The 22,561-nt window shown below is 38.5% G+C and overlaps 1 protein-coding gene across 11 annotated transcripts; it reads right to left on the minus strand.

Annotated features, from left to right (window-relative positions):
- Positions 1-3,247: 3,247 nt before the first annotated feature.
- Positions 3,248-12,975, minus strand: LOC116212733 (ribokinase-like). 11 transcript variants are annotated; one of them, XM_031547406.1, is made up of 13 exons: positions 12,700-12,972; positions 12,397-12,486; positions 12,199-12,276; positions 6,766-6,840; positions 6,498-6,550; positions 5,773-5,923; positions 5,437-5,547; positions 5,169-5,295; positions 4,935-5,032; positions 4,331-4,469; positions 4,156-4,208; positions 3,903-4,023; positions 3,634-3,775 (listed from the first exon to the last, which is right to left on the minus strand). In XM_031547406.1, the coding sequence occupies exons 1-12, from the start codon at positions 12,742-12,744 to the stop codon at positions 3,925-3,927; spliced, it is 1,119 nt and encodes a 372-aa protein (XP_031403266.1). In that variant the 5' UTR covers positions 12,745-12,972; the 3' UTR covers positions 3,634-3,775; positions 3,903-3,924. The 11 variants fall into 11 exon arrangements, with proteins under 11 accessions (XP_031403265.1, XP_031403262.1, XP_031403260.1 ...); XM_031547405.1 differs by having other exon boundaries at positions 3,248-4,023; positions 12,700-12,968; XM_031547402.1 differs by having other exon boundaries at positions 3,248-4,023; positions 4,117-4,208; positions 12,700-12,966.
- Between the last annotated feature and the right edge of the window lie 9,586 nt (positions 12,976-22,561).

The following is a 22,561-nucleotide window of genomic DNA, read 5'->3' on the forward strand; positions in this document are numbered from 1 at the left end:
TTCCTCACTATACACGTTTCTCCAACAAAAAAAAGATTTATCGAATTCGAGGGGGAGTCACATTAATCTTAATTTTAGGATTTTTTGGGTGTGATTTTTTATGATATATCAATCTATCACTATCACAAATATAGTATGAAAATTTTATTTAGCCACACTTTTTACGTATGACTTGTAATTTTTCTACATATATGCACACGCAGGCACTTTCCTTTGAGCAGAATGTGCTAATAATCTTCTCCTTCTCACTCACTTGTTTTAATTTTGTCTTTTTTAAACTTTTTTTGCCTAACTGTAGATGGAATCCTTGCTAAACAAAAAGAAAAATCAACTCATAATACAGAATAGATTAGTAATTTGACGAGATATAAATATTATGCCTTTTGCCGACATACTTTCGATAAAACTACATTACAAACAACATACCTTGGAAGTTTACATTTATCCAAAAAAATCATCATTCCCATTGAAACTGACTAATTTGCAAATTTCTTAAGTACATTTTTCAGCTTATATTAGGGGAAAATTAATATTCATATAAGAAAAATAATATTAGCCTACTTTGCACCCAATCAGTCACTCATATATTGTTAGAGTTTTAGGGCTAGAGAACACCTTATTTCTATTGCAGGAATACATATATATATATATATATATGTGTGTGTGTGTGTGTGTGTAAACTTTCCGCTTGAATACAATGCTAAAGAAATTTCGTATACATAACTTTTGGGTGAATTGTGTATACATAACTTTAGGAAGTAGAATTCAGCCAAAAACTTTAGTAAATAGAAGTTCGTAACTTTATTTACCCAACAAAAAGATCATATCAACGCAGTTAATTAGCTATGATGAAATTGAAGGCTAAAGCATACCAATAAGGCCTCGCCTCTAAATAGAGCGCCAAGATATCCTCAATATAACCTTCAGAATAGTCTTGTATATAACGGTGATACCATGTGATAATACCACAAGTCAATAAAGATTTTTCATTTTCGTTTTTAGTATGTAAACAAAAATAGAAAGAATCTATTGTTAACAAAAATAATATTTTTTTATGTGTCTTGTAGCATAATCCTGTATGAACCACGTTGCATACAAGATATTCTCTTAATCTTCGTGATCCATCTTTCCTGGACTTTCTTAGACTGTGTTTAGTAGTTGGAATGAGAAGTGGGATAGGATTTTTGAAATCCTAAACCCATATTTGGTGATGACAGGATAGGAATTGCGATTGCGATTAGGCTAGACATGCTTATTGAGGAGTTAATTCTAATCAGAGATGCGAATTAGGATAATATATGATTAAAAAGATAGAGAAATACCCCGGCTCCTACTGACTTTGAATTTAAGAAAATTGCCATCAAAAGAGGTGAAGAAGGGAGAGGGGTGGCAGCACTCAATGCTGGCCGCCACCGTTTTTGGCGAGGTCGCCAAGAAATTATCCTAAAGTAAATGCCCTGGTTATAATGCTTTTATATGCGTTCTAGCAAAAGTGAAGAAATCCATCTTTGAAATTTTCGTAAAATCAAGACGCGAGGAATTTTAATATTCATTTGATTAATTTTCACAGTTTACAAAAACATTCTATAAGTTCACGTGACTGATAAGTCCGATCAAATAAGTCCACGCAGATTGTCCAGTAAGAAGTATTTCTCAGTATGATTTCCCCGATCCGCTATTACCTTCAAAAGAACCGTCACCTTAGTGCATATAAGTAATTTTGATCCAAGAAACTAACTACCGATTGATGTTTTGCCGCAAATTGAGACTGTACGTTGCGCAATTTGAGACTCCATCCAAATTACAGGGACCAAAGTGAAAATAAACCCCGTTCGACGTCCTCCTTGCAAAGTCCCGGGGAGCTTAGTTGGCTGCCTATCATTTGACAGCATTTCTAAAGCCAAAAAAGCAACCTCCTGATTAGATTAATCAGACGGCGCTTTTCACATTGTCGGAAAAAATGGAGTCAGTACCTCACGCGTGTCACTCCGGCGTAGCCTCCACCCAGGTAGGGGCCTGGGTAAAGCCCGCCAATCACCATGCGAGTGAGTCGAATCGCGCGTGGGATTAGAACCACGTAGGGATGGAAGGATCAATGCGGCACGTTCGATCGAGCGCGTTGACATCAACTTTGACCGGTAGGACGGGTCCGGACGTGCCCTTTTTGTATGACTAATGATCACTCGAAGTTTGACGGTCGAGATTTGAGGGGGATGGATGCGATCGGTGCAATGACAGCCGTTGATCGTTTGATGTTTATGTGGGGAGGTGTGGGCCCCAGTGGCGGTCACCGCCACAACTGACGGAGTCAGGTGGAGGGAGTCACGGCGTTCACATGGTGTTGAAAGGTCAAGGATCCTCGTGGGTCCATTAATCATCTATAAGAAATTATATAACATATAACATAGAAAAGGAAAAATATATATATTGGTAGAGCAGTCAAATCTAATAATAGTTAGTGTTGATAAATTTTTATAATCTTCCAAAAATTGGTATTTATGAGCAAAATCTTGTCTGAGTTGGAGGAGAATGTCTATTAGAGTAGACAAGAAGTGTTTGGTCGAGACTGTGTACAACTGCACATGACAGGGCAAATGCGTGGCGCATGACGACGCTTGAACAGTCTTGCTTGTGATAAAGATCATATCTTCCTGTTTGTGGACTTCTTACAGTGAACTGCATTTCCATCCGAATAATTACCGATACACGAAAGCGATCGGCCGTGGTTATGAGAAGCAAATAGGAAATAAGCTTTAGCGCAATTGTTGGACAAGTTCAAGCCCAAGCCCGAATTGGTGAATTATAATCAGCGCAGTTCAAGCTTCAAAAGGCCTAAAATGGCCCGCAGGGATGAGTCCAATCCATCCTAATCCCCGTATTAGCTGTAATCGGAATTACACCAGTTGGCCGACGAGGATCGGTTTGGGACGACTGATCATTGGATTCATTAGTTAGGGTCTGGTTCTCGAGCAAAGCCTGTGGTAGCTACTGAGCTCAATTCAGTTGCCGCTCGAGCTCGACTCAATATATATCTTTGAGGTGGATCGAAGCTTTTCGGTCCAGCACAAGCCAAGTTCAAACATACTACCCTGAGACTGAGAGGCCAGTTGAGCTTCTCCTATATGACCCGTTTAAAAGTACATCCTCTTTTAGCGCTTTTTTTCAGGTCGAATCGAGCTTGAGCCTAGCAGTAATCAAGGTCGACTCGACTTAACTACACTCTTCGCCAACATTGCAATACACGGAATGCAGAATTGTTACTGAAAGTTCTATTATTTCTTAGAACTGAATGTTTACATGCTCACAATTTCCACGAGACAGAATAAGACCTAAGGAAAGGGACAAACTTCTTCAAGTGTTAACTTCTCATACATGTTCCGTCCGATGAAATGAAATCACCATTCCCCTATTTCATTCCTTACGAATCCATCGACCCGGACATGCAATAGGAGTCTATACTTTGAAGATGACAGCCACCTGAACTTCACACATACGTCACAAGACGACAATTACACAAACTAGTGATACATCTTCTTACTGTCATATCCGACATTATTCGCGTGGGACGATTGCCTGAGCGCCTTCTGAGGACAAGCAGCATTGTCCAACAAGTGTTAAGACGAATTTCACCATAAGGGACTCTTCAATCAGAAATGTTAGAAGCGCATTTAGTCGTGTTATGTATACACCCATCTTGCAGGAATGGGGCGAGGCACAGATCTGTTCGTTGTGGCAGACCAGTTCTGGCTCCGAGAGCTCTACAGCAAGAAGCCGCCTGCAAATGGGCCAGCATTAGAAACTGTTTTAAGACAAGTTCATCTCCTCCAGTACAGAACGCGTGCTTTCACAATGGATGTGCAGGCGTGAGGACTTCTTCAGGGAAAGATGGTTAAGTAGCATACCAAGTTTTTGTCTTCCGACTTATCATAAGAAGCATAAGATGTGCTTGTTTACATTGATTTCTCTTCCGTGAGTATAAATAGTTGTCAGAAGCCAAAACGAGATGTTGTATAAAGATTCTTCCTGAAGATTATGTCTCGGCGAATTAATTCGACTTCGTTTTGTCTTAAGGCCAAAGTAAAATGAACAGGAAAAGGCGAATGGTAGTCTACTTACCACTTTTGCACAGGAAAAGGCGAATGGTAGTCTACTTACCACTTTTGCAGCGAACGGCAACATTTTTTCGGGTGGCATTTCAGCACAGAGACCTGCAATAAACGGTGAATACTAATGATGTAACAGGCTATTTCCAAGTCATCGTACATATAGGTTCAGTCCGATGTTTCCAGTCCATTCTTTTGACAAAAAGAGTAGAAGTTCAAATTAGTACCATAGAGGACGGCTCCGATAAAAGCATCACCGGCACCAGTCGTGTCGATTAATTCAGAAGGCGGTATCTTCTCCGCTGTTCCCAAGAATAATTTCCCGTGCACTGTTCCGATTCCTTCTGCTCTCATGCTCACCACTTCCTGGAAAGGAGACGTAAAACGTGTAAACAATTGTCAGGCAAAGTTCGTCGCAGCAAATTTATTCCTCGTCAGGAACAATATATTATTACCCGGAAGCAGAATTCATAGGGGAATTACGTATTAAGCTAAAGTAGTAGATGAGCCAAAACACAACCAAAACGGTGCTTTTGTCCATAGCTTTAGAATGTACTCCGCTGGACTCTGGGCAGTCCAGTTCCTGGAAACCGGATAATCAAGTGTGCTTAATAGACCAACTAGTTCTCAGACAACTAGCTGGTTTTTGAACTGAATTTGTTCCCCATATTTCACTAAATTCAAACTCTTAGTCGATCTTTATGTGATTTTCAGAAATCCATTGGATCCAAAACAGCCGTCGACCCATGAACTGATAGCCCCGACGTTAGTGTATCTGGAATAGTGCTAAAAACCATGCTTTTTTTCTGAGATACTTAAGAGAAACATTACCGAAGAGATGCATATCGGGGCGGTAACTGTATTGTCTTTTCTTTGCTCCAGTGACCTTAGTAAGCTATCTACATCAACTTCTTCAGTTGGTGGCTGCTCTGCGAGATACAGATTCCACCATAAAATTCCCGTTAGATAAGAAAATCTAAAATACAAAAACTCAAGTTAAGGCATTTATTGGTGATGCTTAAATACTAAAATGTTTGGGGTTAAATAAAGAGCTCGCAGGCATACCAGTATCGATTCTCTCGAGCATTATGCAACCCATTGCACCCAAAGTCACAATCACAAATTTCAACTTCGGCAACCTCAACAGCATCGAGACTAGAGCACTCCCGATCGTTGGGGCCTCTGTCCAAGCCTGTTCCAAAAAAGAACCAAAAAGACACAGTTCAATTATATTAAATGATCAGTGAAACCAGAAGGGGAAAAATAGATAATCTTGCAGGCATGGAATGGAGCTTTTGTACTGAATCTCGCGGAACAAAGAATCGTGAATTACCTGCGGAAATTTCGCTGCACAAACAGCGTAACGAGCTAAGACCAAAATATCATATAATCCTTCTCTCTTCTTTTCTGCGTCTAGCAGAATAGGTATATTCCTCCGTGCAGCCTGCACTGGATGAATAACATAATTAGAGTGGACTTTCATACTTGCAAGAGATTTAAAGCGAGACTCTTAATAGAAAATACTAAAATCAAATTGTACATCTTATCTGCATGAAAACTTAGACTAATCATAAACCTTGCACGACAACCTTACAGGTGGATTCACTAACAAAAACGAAAAAGAGTAATCATTGGTGAAGAAAATATGAGCAGTTAAGATGGTTACTACCTCTCGCGCGACAAAGGCAGCGGTGTAAGTCAACCTCCCATCGAAATAGACAACACTTGCACCTCTCATTGCATCTTCCAAGTTAGATGGGGAAAGATCATCTGGTTGCAGGGGAGGATGTCCCGGGGTGAAAATGCAAGTCCGGGTGTTCCTGGAGACAACATAGTTAATCGGCCACTCGACATTGCAGCCATTATGGTTTGTAGAATATTCTAGGCAAAGTCAACCGGTTAAGGTAGGTTAAGTATTCATATGACTACATCTGCAGGAAAATAAAGGACTTGTCTAAAGAGTATGCTTGGGGAATTTGTTAAGTGATATTAACTTGCACCGTTGCATGTTGATTGGTAATTTGTATCAACAAATGCGATCTTCTAGAATAAGGATGGGCATGTTCTAAAAGATTGCATTTGTCAATAGAAACTACCAACCTGAGGGTATATTAATACCTCTCCAAAAGATGCCGTGTGCTAAACAAACCGAAAATCAAACTGTCCCATTGGACAATAAATAACCAAGTTGGATAAAATCGAATTAACTAGTGTCGGGAAATTTTCAATTCGGAATACTGAAGAAATTCAGTTTATTTATTTATTTTTATTTTTTTAATTTTTTTTTATGACTTTGGCTTTCTTGAGGAAAAAAGGCGTGGCTTCGTGTCTTGTAGTAGTTCCATTTAATTTTCCTTAAAATTAAAATGTTCTCGAGATAGGAAATGATCTCACGTTTTCTGATCAACAATAACATAGGAAAACGGTGTCACGCCCTCCTTAGCCACCTGGAGAAAAGGGTATTTCTCATTAGAGAAAAGATCATTGCTTACTTAAGATAAATGTCGTTTTTATCTTAGTCGTTTTTATCAGTGTTGAGTTCAGGGTCATTCTCAAAGCCGAACGTTGCCGTCGAAAAAAAAAAAGACTTCTTTCATGGATGACGGTCATAATATATATTCATTCCTCCATAACAAGCATGGTATCATGTCCATAAGCTTACCACGAGAAAAGAAGTATCTACGCCATCGGCTTCTAGTTCCCTCAGTATGCTTGAGCCGGGCATGTCGTCGGCAATCTAGTGAATACATGACATTTCAAAGACTCACTGTTAATCACCAGTTGAGGTACCATAAGAAATTTGTTGGGTATCCCTCCAATTTGGAGGAAGTTGGTCTCAAATCGTGTTGGGCTTTTATTGGGATTTAATAGGCCCAATGACCCACCTTTGTAGGGTTAATTTTCAGTAAAATAGCTGAGCAAAGGGCGGCAGAACAGACGGCTTCAGATCAGTACAGCGAAGCAGCAGAACAGCAGAATACAGAGAAGCAGCAGCGCAGTTTTTCTGTCCGACCAGCTAGAGATCAAACCTCGATCGGGAAATCAAACGAACTCCGATCGAGACAAAAATTTGGCAGCTGCTTCACCACAAGTGGGGCTAAGTTCTGAACGGTCAGAATTTCTATTCGAGCTCTGTAGGTACTGTTTCAGCTAACTTTGTAATTTACCTGTTGTGGGTGACGAATTTCGGTGTTTGGGTGATCCAAGAGAGTGTGTCTCTTGAGTTTGGTGATCCAAGGGTTTACTCTTGATGAAAAATATTATGTAATCTTCATTGATGGTGGATCATTGATTTGGAGTTAGTCCTGTGGTTTTCCCAACATCAGGGTTTTCCACATAAAATTCTTGGTTTTTTTTTTCTTTATTGCTTGTTGGTTAATTTGATTGGTTCCTATCTTGATTATACTAGTAGGAGAGGAATATTAATCGCTGCGTTGTTGTTTGGCCGAGCACACCCTACCCAACAAGTGATATCAGAGCCTCGGGTTAGAGAAGTTTGAGTTTTTTGGTGTTTTCGAGATGGAGGAGTCTACATGATCTATGTTCAAGTTCAATGCAACCAACTACTCTATATGGAAGTCTCAGATGGAGGATCTTCTATTTTGCAGGAACTTGTACGATCCCATTGAAGGGGATTCGGCGAAACCAAAAGATAAGGATGACAAGGCTTGAGAACGTGCAAATCGAAAAACTATTAGTTTGATTTAGCAGTGGATAGACAATAGTATTTATCATCATATTGCTTAGGAGACAAATGCGAAAGCTTTGTGGGATAAGTTGGCAAATCCCTATACAAGGAAGACACTGCAAAATAAGGCCTTTCTCGTGAAGAAACTTGTTCATCTCCGTTATTAGGATGGAGGTGATATGGCTGTGCACATGAGTAATTTCTAGGATATTGTTAACCAGTTAACGAATTTGGAGATAATACCACTTGATGAGTTGCAGGCTTGTCTACTTTTAGGGACTCTACCTGATAATTGGGACACACTTGTGGTTGCATTGAGCAATTCTACACCAAATGGGAAGTTATCGTTGGCCACGATGACAAACAGTTTATTTAATGAAAGGCTCTGGGATTTCCATTCGGTCTGAAGCTTTGGTTACTGAACAACAAGAGAGAAGTCAAAGCAGAAATTCTTCTTCCAAGCATGGTAACTCACGTGAAAAATCGAGGGGTAGATCTGAGTCGAAGACGAGGAAGGGAGTCACTTGCTATCACTGTGGCAAAGCGGGACATTACAAAAGGGAGTGTGGAGCACCGAAGAGAAATCAGAATGGCAGCAGTGAGAGTAAGGAGGAAGACGGCACTACAGTAGTGGCATTTGATTGAGAGACCTACATTGTTTGTGATGAAGCCTATGTGAATCTCACGTCTCAGGACTCTACCTGGTTGCAGATACAGGTGTCTCGTTTCATGTCACTCCTCATCGGGATTTCTTCTCATTTTACACTACCGAGGACTATGGTTATGTGAGAATGAGAAATTGACTGTCATGCAAGATTGTCGGTATTGGTGATGTCTGTCTAGAGACCGAGCTTGGCTGCAAGTTGTTTCTGAAGAAGGTGAGGCATGTTTCAGCAATTCGCCTTAACCTAATCTTGACGGGTCAACCTGTTGATAAATGCTACAGTAATGAATTTAGCAGTGGGAGATGGAAGCTCTCAAAGGGTTCTTTAATTGTGGCACGGGGTTAGAAGACCAACACTCTCTACAGGCTGCAGGCTAGGCACAACTCCAGTCAAGTTAATGTTGTTAAGGATTATCCTATCGAACTATGGCATACGAGACATGGGCATATCAGCGAGAAAGGTATTCACATTATTGCTAGAAAGCAATCTTTGCCTGTCAAAGGTATGCACTTGAGCACTTGTGATCATTGTTTAACTGGTAAGGAGAGGAGAGTTTCTTTTGTTAGAAGTTGTCCATGTAGATGCGATCATATACTTGATATTGTGCATACTGATGTTTGTTTCATATCGGATAGAACTCTTGGTGGTACTATCTATTTTGTGACCTTTATAGATGATCATATGACTGAGATTTTCAAGAACTTCCATGTAGCAGTGGAAAAGAAAAACATGCATGAAGCTGAAATGTGTTAGAGCTGATAATGGTGGTGAGTATAGGGGTCCTTTTGAGAACTATTGCAGGACTCACAGGATCAAACTTGAGAAGACAGTACCAAAGATACCATAACAGAATGGGCTTGCATAGTGGATGAACCGCATAATTGTTGAGAGGGTTCGTTGTATGCTTTTTTAGGTGAAACTGTTTAAGTCTTTTTGGGGCGAGGTAATAAGGACAACGATTGATCTTATTAATCTTACACCGTCAGTTACACTGGATGGATATGTACCACAACAGGTATGGATCCGTAAGGAAATATTGTACAAGCATCTCAGAATCTTTGGGTGCAGAGCATCTGTTCACGTTCCTTGAGATGAAAGATCGAAGCTTAATGCTAAGGAAAAACAATACATCTTCTTGGGTTATGCGTATGAAGAGTTCGGGTACAGGTTTTGGGACCCTGATAGTAGGAAAATCATCAGAATCAGGGATGCCGTGTTCTTTGAGGACCAGACAATCGAGGGTTTGCAGAAGTTAGAGAAGACCAGAGTAAACAGTCCTTACGAAATCTCTATTCTCGTACTGGTTAATGTAGAATATCGAGTGGAAGAGGTACTTGGTGAGTATGAAAAAACCATGACTAGGGGTGAGATTCATCAAGTAGATGATGATGTGACTGATGATGATACATGTTGCTCACAATTGCAATTAGAACCTGCAGATAGTCTACCTAGAAGATCTGCTAGAGTAAGACAACTCTCTACAAGATATCCGCCTCATGAGTATGTGTTACTGACTGACAGGAGAAAACCTAAGTGCTATGATGAAGCCGTGACATATGAGCACAGGGAGCACTAGTTGAAGGTGATGAATGAGGAGATGAACTTTTTGTATGAGAATCACATGTATGACCTAGTGAAGCTATCGCAAGATAGGAGAGCACTAAAGAACAAATGGGTCTACATGTTGAAGACAGAGAACTCACGACCTTGATACAAAGCTCGACTAGTAGTGAAAGGCTTTAACAAGAAGAAATGAGTTGACTTCGAGGAGATCTTCTTGCCCGTAGTCAAGATGTCATCTATCCAAGTTGTTCTTGTATTGGCAGCTAATCTGAATTTGGAGATCGAGTAGCTCGATGTTAAAACAACTTTCCTGCATTGCGACTTAGTGGAAGAAATATTTATGGAGTAGCCTGAAGGATTTAGAGTTAAAGGTAAAGAGCATTTGGTGTGCAAGTTGAGGAAGAGCTTGTATGGGCTTAAGCGAGCACCTTGGCGGTGGTACAAAATGTTTCACTCTTTCATGTTGAGTCATGGTTACACACGGACCACTTTAGATCATTGTGTGTTCGTGAAACAATTCTCTAATGGTGATTTTATCATTTTACTATTATATGTGGATGATATGTTGCTTGTTGGTCATGATATGAGCAATATTGCAGAGTTGAAGAAAGAGCTCAGCAAGTCCTTTACCATGAAGGATTTGGAATTGGTGAAGCAGATCCTTGGGATGCATATTTCTCGTGACAGATCAAGAGGAAAACTTTGGCTTTCTCAAGAGAAATATATCGAGAAGATTTTGGATCGGTTCAACATGGGTACTGCTAAACCAGTTTCATCCCACTTGCTTCTCATTTCAAACTTAGCTCAAAGCAATGTCCTACAAGTGAGAAGGAGAAATAAGAGATGAAAAAAGTCCCTTACTCATCAGCTGTAGGGAGTTTGATGTATGTTATGGTCTGTATAAGACCAGATATCACTCTTTCTGTTGGTGTGGTTAGTCGTTTTCTTTCCAATTCGAGTAAAGAATATTGGAATGTGGTTAAGTGGATCCTGAGGTATCTCAGAGGAACATCCAAGGTGTGTTTACACTTTGGCAAGGGTAAGCCACAGTTAATGGGCTACACGGATGCAAATATGGGAGTAGATATCGATTCCCGGAAATCCATTTCGGGATACTTGATGACTTTTGCAGGGGGAGCTATCTTATGGCAATTTAGGCTTCAAAAATGCATCGCTTTGTCTACCACGGAAGCCGAATACATTGCGGTGACCAAATTGTGGTTGCAAAAGTTTTTGCAGGAATTGAGCTTGAAGCAAGAGAGGTATGTTCTACACTATGATAGTCAAAGCGCCATTCATCTTTGCAAGAATCCCAATTTCCATTCGAGGTCGAAGCATATCGATACTAAGTTTCATTGGATTAGAGATGTATTGGAAACTAAGTTGGTGAAACTTGACAAAGTGCACACTGACGAGAATGGAACTGATATGATGACAAAACCTCTCGCTAAGGAGAAGCTACATGTTTGCTGGAATATAGTCGGTATGTTCGAAGCCTCCAAATAGTCGGGAGGGAGAGTTTGTTGGGTATCCCTCCAATTTGGAGGAAGGTGGGCTCAAACCTTGTTAAGCTTTTATTGGGCTTTAATAGGTCAAATGATCCATTTTTGTAAAGTAATTTTCAGTAAAATAGCTTAGCAAAGGGCAAAAAACAGACAGCTTCAGATCAGTACAGAGAAGTAGCAGAATAGCATAATACAGAGAAGCAACAAGGCAGTTTTTCTGTCTGACCAGCTAGAGATCAAACCTCGATCGGGGACGTCAAATGAACTCCGATTGGGACGAAAATTTGGCAGCGGCTTCACCACATGGGACTAAGTTCTGAACAGTTAGAATTTCTATTCGAGCTCTGTAGGTACTGTTTCAGCTGACTTTGTAATCCACCCATTGTGGGTGACGAATTTCGGTGTTTGATTGATCCAAAAGAGTGTGTCACTTGAGTTTGGTGATCCAAGGGTTTACCCTTGATGAAAAACATTGTGTAATCTTCATTGATAGTGAATTATTGATTTAAAGTTGGTCTCATGATTTTTTTCCACATCGGGTTCCTATCTCGATTATACTAGTAGGGGAGGAAGATTAATTGCTACGTTGTTGTTTGGCCGAGCACACCCTTCCCAACAAACATTAGACCGGCTCAATTACAAAATGAACTTGCTCATGGGGTAGTTGATATAACCTTAGAAATGAGCCTCGGGTTCAAGTCCAAACGAGCTGCGCAAGTCAGTGTGTTTGCTGCATCTCCTCCACCTTGCATCTGGCAGAATCAGAAGTGAAAACACAGAGATTCTTTAAGAAAACAACCACGGAGGAATCCAACACACTGCAGCAAGAAAAAAACTGAAATTTGAATGGAAGAAGAGAAGTATGAAGGCACCTTCATGCTCCTGCTTCGACATTTGTCGTCGGGTTTAGGGAAATTTGCTACAACAGCAAGGTAATCCAAGCAAGTCCCGCCAAAGCCCACCTGTCACGTAAGAATAAAAACCAAAACCGTTACCATAAATTACCTAATCAGGCAAGAAACCAGAACAGCTTATCAACACAAACGCACAGCACCCATTCTTCTTGCGTTTATGTTGGTAGAGCAGAAAAGGCGGGAAGATTAAAAAACTAGAGTTATACTGAAGAACAAGTAAGCATTTGCAGGGGGGGAGAGAGAGAGAGAGAGAGAGAGTACGATGATGCGTTGCTTGGGGAGAGGAGGAAGAGAGTGGGAAGCCATTACTGCCTGTTCACGAAGTAGCGGCACATCCAAGTCCACATTAATATATAACTGTTCTTTTATGAGCCTTTCAGTGGTCCTTATTAGTTCAAGAAATTTCCGGCCAGGTGATACACGAGGAAAGTGGCCAGGGTGTTTCCATAATGATCCAATCCTGTGGATTATTCCTCATCGAGTTACACGGGGAAGATCCCTTTTTGTTAAAATTCAACTATTTTGCATGTGGAAAAGAATACAAATGTCGTGCGGGTTAAGTCGGAATAATGTTCGAAGTACTCCCACTTGTGCTTATTGCCAGCAAACCATGTTATTCTTATTCTTGTCGGAAAACTGGACTCGAGGCAATTTTCTGAATAACGGAAACATTCCCCAATGGTTCTGTTCCTACTTTTCTGTGGTAAAAGCATCAAACTTTACGGGAAAAACTGGAACAGAGCAATGAAATCAATGACTTAACTCAGCTGGGTATTCTATGATTTGTATAATTTTACCAAAATAACCTCGAGGAACCGAATATGTCTTCGTCAACTGCTGATGCCACGGAGGGTGCTGTCATCGCTTTCGCTGAGAAAAAACAAATAGTTTATGATGTGGCCTGATAGTGATTGCTGAAGTCAAGGTCTTCGTTCTTATCTAATAAAGTTAAGCAATGATTGATACCTTTTTTTTTTTTTTTGGTTAGTGTTGTGTAAGAAAATTGAAGTCCGGGACACTCCAAAAGGCTCCCCCAGTGGCTTGTTTCTTTTTTAAAAATGGCTCTTTCCAAGCAATCAATCAGTTTCCATCGATAGAGACTCCTGTGGAGTAGACAGTTGTAGATCGCCACAAAGTATATTCATCGTAGTCCGTATCCTCAAAGGAATAACTTAGCAAGTACATGCGTCGTGTTTGTGATCGTATCGGGAAGTTGGTGTTTTAAGTGTTTAGGATCGGGAAATAGACTTAAACTTTTTCAATTTGTGGTCTGGAGGAGGAAACTAATTTTATTTGGTTTTAGAGAGTAGAACAATGACGAGGAAACTAACAAAAAAGATAGAAGAAAATTCAGAAAATGGGACAAAATTAAGAACCCAAATTTATCTTCATGCATCGAATATGCACAAATACATAAATTGGAAGAGCAGCATCGTTTATATATCAATAAAGGAAATTCAGACTTGTTTATATAAATTGGTGAATTAAAGCATTTGTTTCAATTCAGACTTGGTCGGAGGCCCCAGTATTCAGCTTCAGATAAAACAAGAGATAGGACCAAGACGGCGGATCAGTGATCAATGTTCTTTGACACGCCTTTGAGGTCCGTTGATCCCAAGAATCAGTGCAAGAAAAATCTTGAGATATGATTTGAATCATATCAGTTTTAGTACTGTGAAATCCTTGAATGAGACTTGCAGCAATGGAAGGGATCGTCTGCTGCGGGTATCTGATGCAGAAGAGATTCTTGGCTAGGCCTAACCTACAAGATTGTTCAAGAATCGATCAGTCGCAGAACTTGACCAGGATCCAAAATAGACGGTCCATAACAATCAGCGGTTGAGTCAAGGAATCCCTTCTTATCTGGATGCCACTCAGAATTTTCCGGAGTCGATACACCGTCCAAAATGAGACAGGACGAGTCACTTTGGCCAACCCGACACGATAAGATGAAGCGCTTTAAGGGAAATTGCTGCCCACGAACATTTTTTCCCCGAGGACCTTAACTGTTCAACCAATATGAAGATACTAGTACATAAAAGAGATATCTGAATAAGGATGGAGGATCAAATAATCATAGACTGTATTTTAATATTGACCGAGACAGGGAAGGTAATGCAGCTATTGCAAGCCTACTAATACTGCAACAACTTCAAGGGTCTACGGGACACAAATTTAGAAATGCAAGCAAAGAAGGCCAGAGATTTTAATAATTTTTTGAGTTAATTACACTGGTGGTTCAAAAAGTTTTAATAATGTATCATGTTAGTCCAAAAGTTTTTTTTTTGCTATTTGATGGTACAAAATGTTTCAAAGTTGTAACATGATAATACAAACCGTCATCTCGCCATTGACTTCGTCGAGCCGTCATTTACAAGACTGTAAATTTTATACCATCATGTACCTTACGTAAAATATTTTATACTATTAAGTTACAATTTTAAAACATTTTGCACCATCATATAACGTCCCACAAAAATCGGTTTTGCACCATCAGCGACGACGTTAATAGAGATGACGGTTTGTATTATCATATTACAACTTTGAAACATTTTGTATCATCAAGTGGCAAAAAAAACTTTTTAGACCAACCTGATACATTATTAAAACTTTTTGATCCACCAGTATAATTTATCATAATTTTTTTCCTCTTTTTTTTTTTAATAAGGACGGGTATTTGCGTTTCGCCCAAATAATCCCAACAGCCCATGTAAAGACTCTGCTAACATCAGGCCGTGTAGCAGTTGAGACCTGCATTACTATGTGGTCGCTCGAACTTGAGTTTTTACCAAAGGAGTTGCGCTGTTTATCCACGGGGCCAATCCATTAGGTTTAGACTAGAGTCTTTATTATTATTATTATTATTATTGTTATTTTCCTTCATAATGTCCCATCCACCTAAAATATGCAGATTCTGACTCATATTCAAGATTCTCATCTTCCAGTCCAGGGAGGGGAATAATAAAAGGAAGAAAAGAGACAGCTGATCACCAACGGAGTTCCCCTTATTTTGTTTTTTTCTCGTGTAATAATAGCAGAGGAATCAATATCCCAATAAGGTACCAAAGACTTCATGAACCACATTTTAGTCGCCGGGCCAAAATCTATGAGTCGTGCACATTTTAGTGCGCATGCACTGTATGTATGACATGATTCGAAAGGGACTAAAGAAATGACAGAGAGAGAGGTGTTACGAGAGAGGTTGAGACTTCAATCCTGTCCCGACTTCCTGACATTCCGAGCAATACATTTAATTGATAGTTTTTGAGAAACACTGCTAAAGCTAAATTCGCCGGAGATTACAAACAGGATAAGGTATTGGGTACTCATAACCTCAAAAATTTAATGTAGAGGCTTTCAAAGTACACGAAATAATTATAAATTTTAAGCAAAAGGCATGAATCATCCTTGTGCTGTAGGAGGAATCCTTAAAAGGAGCCTCATTATAGAGGTGGGCATGGTTCAGTTCTGTTTGGTCTTTTAAATTAAACTGTACAGAACTCTATCTCCGGTTTGGTTTGGCTTTCTATGCCAAGAATATGCAGAAATTGGATTATCCCCGGATCAGCGGAACCTAAAAGAACCAGTTTTTTGCTCAGTCATGCTTTCAGGGCTCTTTTAGTCAACTTGAATGGTTGAATAGCCAGTTCGATTAAGTTTCTGGGCGAAAAGCAAAATGGAACATAAATCTGTTTCAATTTTATAAAGTGATGAATAAATAATAAACTACGGCATATTCGGATAAGGTTAACCTTTTAAAGCAGACGGTTCTAGTTGCCTCTAGAATTTAACAATTTCAATATTCAATACCAAGCCCGAAGGGGACCCAGGTCATCCTGGAAAAACAAACCTTAGAAAATGGTTAGGGTTTAAATTGTCTTTTGGTTTTCCATTTTCCTTTTGTTCGGATCTAAGAATTCAGTTGACAGACATTCTTTCCCTCTACCTTTAGACTTTGCCTCTTCTGCGGGAATTGTATTTTAGCAGAATGTCTACCGGACCAACAGTTAGCCAAGGAAAAAGGATTAATTCATGACATCTAATTATTTTGCAAGAGTCTAAAGAACTTATGACTTCTTAGCTCATTCAACTAAAGAGGCAAGAACCTTCGATGAAAATAATGAAAGGATCTCCGTATAGAGTAGCGCCTATAAATGCATCCCCTGCACCGGCTGTATCAACGAGTTCTGTTGGCGGAATTTTCTAAGCTGTTCCCAATAGTAACCTTCCGCTTACGGTCCCTATCCTGTCAGCTCTTAACTTTGTCACCGACTAAAGAAATTAGAAAAGGAGGAAAAGAAATATCATTGGGATAGTAGTAAAGATACTTGGGCATCATAAAGAGGTAAAGCAATAAAAAGTTTTAAAAAATCAAACTAATAATATACCGATGCAACAGATGTTGGAATGGTCATGCTATCATCTTTCTGCTGTTTCAGAATTTCCAGCAAGCTGTCCACATCAGCTTCTTCTGCTTAATGACTGACTGTAATTGAAACAAAAGGGAAAATTCGTTTCTTTATTGTGTAAATAGCTTGTATGGACTGATAAATACTCGCACGTTGTATCTACTCAGGAGAAAGGGCATAATCGAGCAATTAAACTCACCATCACTACTCCTCTCAAGCATTACGCACCCTTCTTCGCCCAAGGTAACGATGGCGAATTTCAGTTTTGGCAGTCTAATCATCATAGACAAGCGAGCTTGCAATAGATGGAGCTCGAGTCCACTCCTGTAAAATAAGAAATATCCAAAAGAGACATTTGTTTCAAAAGGCTATGGTTGAGAGTGGGGCATGTTGAACTATAGAAACAGCTTTCTTCTCAAAAAGCATTTTATGGATGATACGTGATCAATGAAAGATTTATTAGCTTGCCAGCTAAGTGGAGAAGGCTGTCCAAACCTTCTCTTATCCTTTCTGTATCCATTAGTATCAGTATATTCCTGCGAGTGGCCTGCTCTCCCAGAAACACAATGCTGCTTACTTCCCACAAAGTTCAGATGAAGGTTTTCTATAGCCATAAGTGAAGCGAGGAAAAAGCACTACTCCCGCATATGAAAGAGACCACGAATACTCACCCAACTTAAGTTTGTAGAAAACACGATCTGATTCTTAAGATTATGTATCAATCCTTATAGCTCAAATATTGCAAATTAACATATCATTCTATCATCCACATGACTCCATAAAAGTAGGTCTACAACTAACCAAATTACCAAGTTAAATAGGAATTAGTTATAATGCGATTTCCTCTTGAGCTACAATTAAAGCAGTTTCATGCAACCTTCCATCAAAGTAGACAACCCTTTGTCTCTTCGGGTGCAGATAGCAGACTTGACTGAGAAAGGTCAGTTGGTATCATGGGAGAATATCCAGGGGTATGTATACAGGTTCTTGTTTTCCTGATTAGGAAGTGAAGACAATCAGTGTTGGCATTTTCGAGCGGACCATGGAAATTCAGCTGAAAACTGAATTGAACATCATTTCAATTTTAATATTCAAAGCATTTAAATTCCTAAAAGAAGGTAAACTGGCAAGCAACATTTCCAATTAAAGGAATTTGACACATTAGTTGAAGGCATCGGACAGGCTCATGCACGGATGAAAAGATAATCAGATGAGAAACAGAGAGCTTATAAGAAAAAGCTGCTCACTTTTCATTGTCAACAATGATATAGGTAAACGGTGAATTACCCTCCTTGGAGACCTGAACAAGGCAACCACATCCGACAAAATTTGAAATCTCCCATTCTACGAAGCAAAAGGTGCAGATTATGGTAGCTATTTGATAGAAACTATTAGAATGGGTAATGACTTCAGCAGAAATCCGTTCCTTTGAAATCCGAGGCCTACCACGAAGAAGGAAGTAACTACACCATCAGCTTCTAGTTCTTCCAAGGTGGCAGATCTAGGAACCCAGTGAGTTCAATTAAAATTTTTTAATTAGATATTATTAGAAAAATTTTAAATTCATATTAAAATTAGTGATTTTAATACTATATATCCATGTTTTGATACTTTTCTTAAATCTATTTCATGATTTAAAAGTTACCTAAAAAGACAAGGGTTTGCATGTTTCAGATCTATCATGGTGTCACTTTTTCTATCAATGTTTGATGGAGTTGCTGACATGGCAAGGATGGACCCACACTACATCCACGAGCCACGTCAGCAACTTCGTCAATTATTAACGGAAAAAGTGACACCGTGATAGATTTGGAATAACATGCAAATCATGGGTATTTTTAGATAATTTTTAAATCATGGGATATATCTAAGAAAAGTGTCAAACCATGAGATATATAGTATTATTATCTCTTAAATTATAGAGTCAGGTATGGTTTTGATCCGTGAAAAATACCAAGGCCAAGGGTTTGGTCCCTCAAAAATTTTTGCCTCGGTTTTAGTCCTTCAATCACCATTCCGTCAGATGTTTTAGTCTTGCCGTCTTCTTGCGCGTGTCAACCGTGACGGAAATCTCACGTGGCGGCTGAGCTGGACCTAACTCCGTTAATGACCCCCAAATTGCCAAAAACGACGTCGTTGCCTTCCTTGATGCCTGCTCGCCCGAGTCGACGTAGTCCGCGACCTGAATGAGCTCCTCGAGGAAATCAAAGGCAAAACCCCAATTGTTGCAGACCTTTCCCCCAAGCTCGAAGCTACCGTAGTTACTGGTCGGGACATGGGCGAAGCTCTGGTGGCAGGAGCCGTAAATGTCAGAGAGGGTGGCGACATCGGAGGAGTTGTTCACGAAGTGGGTCGACTCGGGCGGGTTGAGCGGCGCAGGGGCAGAGACGTCGTCGTGGAGGTCGAGGTCCTTCATGATGGAGTCTCAGTCGAGGGACTGGAGGGCGTGGTGGTGGCCATCGCCGTCGCCCCAACCCATGGTGCGGCTGAGGCAGGGTGGTGGAAGTAAGGTCTGAGGAGGCAGGGGGAGGCTTGAGGTTGGAGGAGGAGACGGGGGCGGCGGCGGGAACTGAGATATTGGGTTTCAGAAGAAGAAGAAGAAGAAGAAGAAGAGGTTAGAGGAGGAGACAGGGGAGGAGGAGACGGGGGCGGCGGCAGGAACTGAGATATTGGGTTGAAGAAGAAGAAGAAGAAGAAGAAGAAGAAGAATTATGTATGTACGTCAAAGGCTTGTACGACGTCGTTTTTGGCAATTTGGGGGGTCATTAACGGAGTTAGGTCCATCTCAGTCCCCACGTGAGATTTCCGTCACGGTTGGCATGCGCAAGAAGACGGCAAGACTAAAACATCTGATGGAATGATGATTGAAGGACTAAAACCGAGGCAAAAATTTTTAAGGGACCAAACTCTTGGCCCTGGTATCTTTCAGGGACCAAAACCATACATGACTCTAAATTATATGATACCTTAATTTGAAAAAAAGAAGAAGAAAAAGATAAGGACTTGGTATGATAGGATGTGCTCTAAAATGCGGATGTGAAAGTTTCTTTTTACTTAAAAGCTTTAAGTATCTTTGAAATTTGAATATATTAAAACATTTTACAGATTTTCTCTTTGAATTTCAATTTTTTTTCCGGTAGCCCTACTCGTAATTCATGTAAAATTCTTGAGATCAACAGAATTATGATTCCCTGAAAGTTATAATAACATTGTTTAAACACAATAGCAATAATTATAATTGAAAGATGGAAAAGTTATGTTGCAGTTTAGAGAATTAGAGGAGACGTCACTTGAAATTAAAAGCTAAAGGATAGAAAGCATGCACATATAAAAAGAAAGCCACGGAAGAGATGAGATGGGAGAAGTGTTTTCCCCCTATAAATTACTTGAGTGCCTCAAACTTGAGTTTTGAGAAAATCCATCCATCCATCCATATCCATATTATATATAGTAACCCTACTTTGCATTAAATTGGGTCATAGTTAGTAGGGTTAAAATGGTTAATTGATAATTATATAACAATGAAATATTTATTTGGATATTATTACGGAACTTATATTGAAAAATAATTAATTCATCATATATAGGACTAAACCATAAACTATTGACATGTGAAAGAAATTAAAATATATAAAACTGAGTATAAAAATGTTAAATCTAATTTGTAAGAATTTTTTTTTAAATACTCAATAAGTTAATTAGTCAAATTACATAGAAGGTTATTATTCAAAGATTATTGTGTGAAATTCTAAACTATCTTTTGATAATTTTATGATTTTAAGAAGCAAATCATTTTTTTAAATATGTAATTATTATAAAAATGAAATAAATCTAATTTGTATGAGAAATTTTAAAAAAATGATACTGAATAAGTTAATTAGTCCAGCTTTGTTGAAAGTTATTATTCAAATATTATTGTGTAAGATTTTAAATTTTTTTGATAATTTTAAGATCCTTTATAAGCAAATTATTTTAAATATATATATATATATGATTATCATATAAATGAAATAAATGTATGAAAAGATGAAACTGCGTATAATATAAAGATAGAACACTAAGAATATAATTAGTTTTTTACATAAAAGTTTCCCAAGAAATAATAGTAAATCACTAATTCTACGAACTTATGGTCATATAATTAAAATTGACTCCTATTCTAATATATGATCTCTCAGTAGTGAACAAAATTTTAAAAATGTTTAAGAGAGTTGATTTAATCATGTGAATTTTTCATTTATTTAATTGGATGTTAACCTAATTTCTATTATAAGATTAAAATTAAAATTATTATTATTATTATTATTATTTATGAACTTATGATAATATAAAAAATTAAACAAGAATATCACAAAATTTTCATATTTAAAAAATGGGTAATGAAGTAAATATATATGAACTTATCATAAAGATGCCATCTACAACAAGTCTCTATAATATAATGCTTACTAATTGGGACTTCTTGTGGCAAAATATATATTGAACCATGCAAAATTAGTCTAAGTTTATTATTTGATTATCATATGAAACTTGAAATTAATTATTAAAAATATTTTATTGTGTCAAGAAGGCAATATATTTTTCAAAATTCAAAATAATTGTTATGAAAATGATATATAAATGTTTTAAGCTCATCTATAAAAATATAATTTTCAAAAAGTTTATTGTCTTATAAATGAAAAATATTACGATATAGCGCTATAAGCTTAAACTCATAAAAGCAATAAAAAAAATAAAATTTTAAAAATAAGAATCTCATACATATTGTTTAAAAAAAGAGCAAAATGAAGTTTTATTCTAATTACTAAACTTAATATATGTCAATCTATATTGATAATTAAAAAAAATATGATAATGCATATCAATTGAAATAAATAGTTTCAAAATATTATCATAATAATTAACTTGTTATGTGGCAAAAAAGTAATTAACTTACTCTAATTTCTAACTAAAAATGCTAAGATAAATATTTGAAATTATAATTTCTAACCTAAGTACACATGTTTTCCCCTTCTCCAACAGAACCTTTTACTTAGTACAACGTTAGACAGTGCGCAAGTGACATACCATCCCAGTGGGGCTATGCCGAATTACAAAACGACATCGTATGATCGTATCTGTTTGGATTTCTGATCCGGCACAGGGCATGGTCTCGATTTTCTCTGGAAATCACAAAAAATTCGTCGAATCCTAATTAATAGAAATCAATTGATTAGTGTTAGCTCCTCCTCATTCCATTTCTTTCTCCTCCATAGCCAAGCAAACCGCTTCACTGCTCTTCTCATTTCAAATCAACGACCCCCAGATAACCCCCAACATCATCCTCAGTTTCTTGATGGGTCAAGCCTCATGCTTGTAAGCTTCCCTACAATTTCTCCTCTCAACCCAATTCCTTTTTCTTGATTTAGTATCAACACACTCTTGCTTTTTGCTGAAATCTGGTCATTTTGGTATCTGGGTTGAGTGCTCCGTGGAATTTCTGGCTGAAAGTTCTTTCCTTTTTGCCTCTGCTTTGTTTTGTAATTTGTCTTTCAGGCCCTGTGGTGTTTGTCAATATCGATTTAAGTGCTTGGACGTTGAGCTCTGCGTTGAATTGCTCGGGTCGGTTCCTTTCATGGAATATGCGGGGGCACTATGACATGAAAGTTTCGATCTTTTAATGGGTTTTTACTTGCAAATAAGATTGTGTATAATAAATAACCAATAAAACTTGG

This window comes from Punica granatum, chromosome 7, assembly GCF_007655135.1.
Source record: "Punica granatum isolate Tunisia-2019 chromosome 7, ASM765513v2, whole genome shotgun sequence".
In the NCBI taxonomy this organism is placed as follows: Eukaryota; Viridiplantae; Streptophyta; class Magnoliopsida; order Myrtales; family Lythraceae; genus Punica; species Punica granatum.